This window comes from Monopterus albus, unplaced genomic scaffold (genome assembly GCF_001952655.1).
Source record: "Monopterus albus unplaced genomic scaffold, M_albus_1.0 scaffold260.1, whole genome shotgun sequence".
NCBI classification, from domain to species: domain Eukaryota; kingdom Metazoa; phylum Chordata; class Actinopteri; order Synbranchiformes; family Synbranchidae; genus Monopterus; species Monopterus albus.
Genome location: NW_018128140.1, coordinates 919,180 through 921,207, shown reverse-complemented (window position 1 = coordinate 921,207; position 2,028 = coordinate 919,180). Strand labels below are relative to the sequence as shown.

The window sequence follows — 2,028 nt, the reverse complement described above, 5'->3', positions numbered from 1 at the left end:
AAACCTCTGACAGCCCCCGGCTCTCGGGGGGCGGCCTTCTGCCTCGACCGGTTGGGGTGAGTGGATAGAGGAGAGAGAAAAGAAGCAACAACAAACAATCAAACACTGGGCAGGTTGATGTGGCCGGTGACTGCTCATCGGAAACATAGCGCCCCAGCGCCAGGGCAACCTGCAGAAAGGTATAGGGAGAGAGAGAGGACACACTATGAGAGAGAGAAGACACACTACGGGAGAGAGAGAGGAGACGTGCAGTTAGTGACGGGTAGTGGCATATGGAGAGGAGGGGAGAGGAGCTCAGAGCATGATGGGACCCCAGCAGTCCAGGCCTATAGCAGCATAACTAATGGACGACTCGGGATCACCTGATCCAGCCCTAACTTTAAGCTGCTGATCCAGTTCTATAGTGGAATCATTGAATTTGTTCTCTGCTCATCCATCACTGTCTGGTTTGGCTCAACCAAACAGGACAGAAACAGACTCCAGTGGACAGTCAGGACTGCAGGAAGAACCAGCAGTGTGTGCATTTTTGTCTTTTTTTTTACTTGTGATTTTGGCTTTATTCTGTTTTTATATTGTTGTGCACATTGGGGGCCATTGGGCTGGAGTCAAATTCCTCGTATTTTTGATAAAATAAAGTTTATGTTCATGTTTGTGCTTAAAAAAGTTCCTTTGTTAATTTATCATTGAAAGCCTCATCCCTCTTCATGTCTACAGGATGAACATATTTTTCTTTGATCCAGAAAAACAACATGAGGAGTGTTAGAGATAAAGTCAGCAATATGATTATATGGTTTTGTTACTGGTCTAAGTGGTCTAACTGGTCTGGGTTTCTGACTATGTGTGACTCAGGTTTGTGTGCGTGAAGAGGCGGAGCTTCGTTACCGTCAGCTGACACAAGAATATCAGGCGCTACAGCGAGCATACGCTTTGCTAACAGAAACAAGTGGAGGAAACTATGACGCTGAAAAGGAAATCAAGGTGACCAAACCTCTGAGCAAGGCAGCAACACATTCTCTGTTCTCTGGTTTTATTCTCTGCAATAAAGCAAGGCATTAACAGATTGACGGTTATATTCCCTCTGTTTCAGACCAGAGAACAACTGCTGACTGAAATCAGTCGATACCAAACTAGAGTTACAGATCTGGAGTCAGCACTGAAACAACAAGGACTGGTAATACACACACGTAATACAAGGCACAAAAAAACCCTGATATACAGTATAAATGTTTATTGTTACCGGTCTGTGAGGGGCCGACGCCGAATGATGACAACAGGCTGTATGTGCAGATGAGGTGACATTAAATCGACCACATGGATTCTGATTTGATCGTTCTGACAGTGCTCGCACAGTCAGAGGTTGGAGAGGAATCGGGTCTAGGAGCACATACGCAGGTGGCCCAGATCTGGTCTGGTCTGTTCACACTGCTGTGGACACGCCAGGTCTTCAGCTTTGATGTGAACATAGTTAAGCAGTAACACATAGAACAGGGAGGCCAGTCAGGCTCCATAAAGAGCCAGAGAAACCAGGATTTCTTTACCGTACATCCACAGACTCGTGACATATTTTGCTCTGAACTGAAATGCGGTCAGGGTTAGGGTTAGACCTTGACCAGTCAGAATAATGACCCCAACCTCAGGTCAGGTTGAAGGGCAGAGCTTATCTGTGAAATCACTGACCAGGTCATTTGTTGGCTCTGATGTAGAACATACAGTAGAACAGGTCTGTTAATGGTATGTCTGTGTAGATTTTCATTCATCCAGGTCATGGTATTTCCAAAGGTTATATCACTGGCAATTGGACTTGTTTGAGGTTCTTGAAGATGTTTCATCTCTAATCTGAGTCAGGACTGCAGACGGTACAGACAGTGTCAGGAGCGCAAGCAGAAGTGAGGATGCCAGGTGGGCATTCTGGCAAGGCTAAGAAAATAGACATATACAGTGGATACGGACAGTATTCAGACCCCCTTAAATTTTTCACTCTTTGTTATATTGCAGCCATATGCTAAAATCATTTAAGTTCATTTTTTT

The 2,028-nt window shown here is 45.1% G+C and overlaps 1 protein-coding gene across 1 annotated transcript in view; it reads left to right on the top strand.

Moving 5' to 3' along the window:
* The window catches only part of jakmip3 (Janus kinase and microtubule interacting protein 3), a 32,672-nt gene that overhangs the window by 17,172 nt on the left and 13,472 nt on the right, over positions 1-2,028 (top strand). The window contains exons 13-14 of the mRNA XM_020621524.1: positions 850-978; positions 1,088-1,171. Of these exons, the coding sequence (XP_020477180.1) occupies positions 850-978; positions 1,088-1,171 (213 nt within the window). The remainder of the gene's footprint in view (positions 1-849; positions 979-1,087; positions 1,172-2,028) is intronic.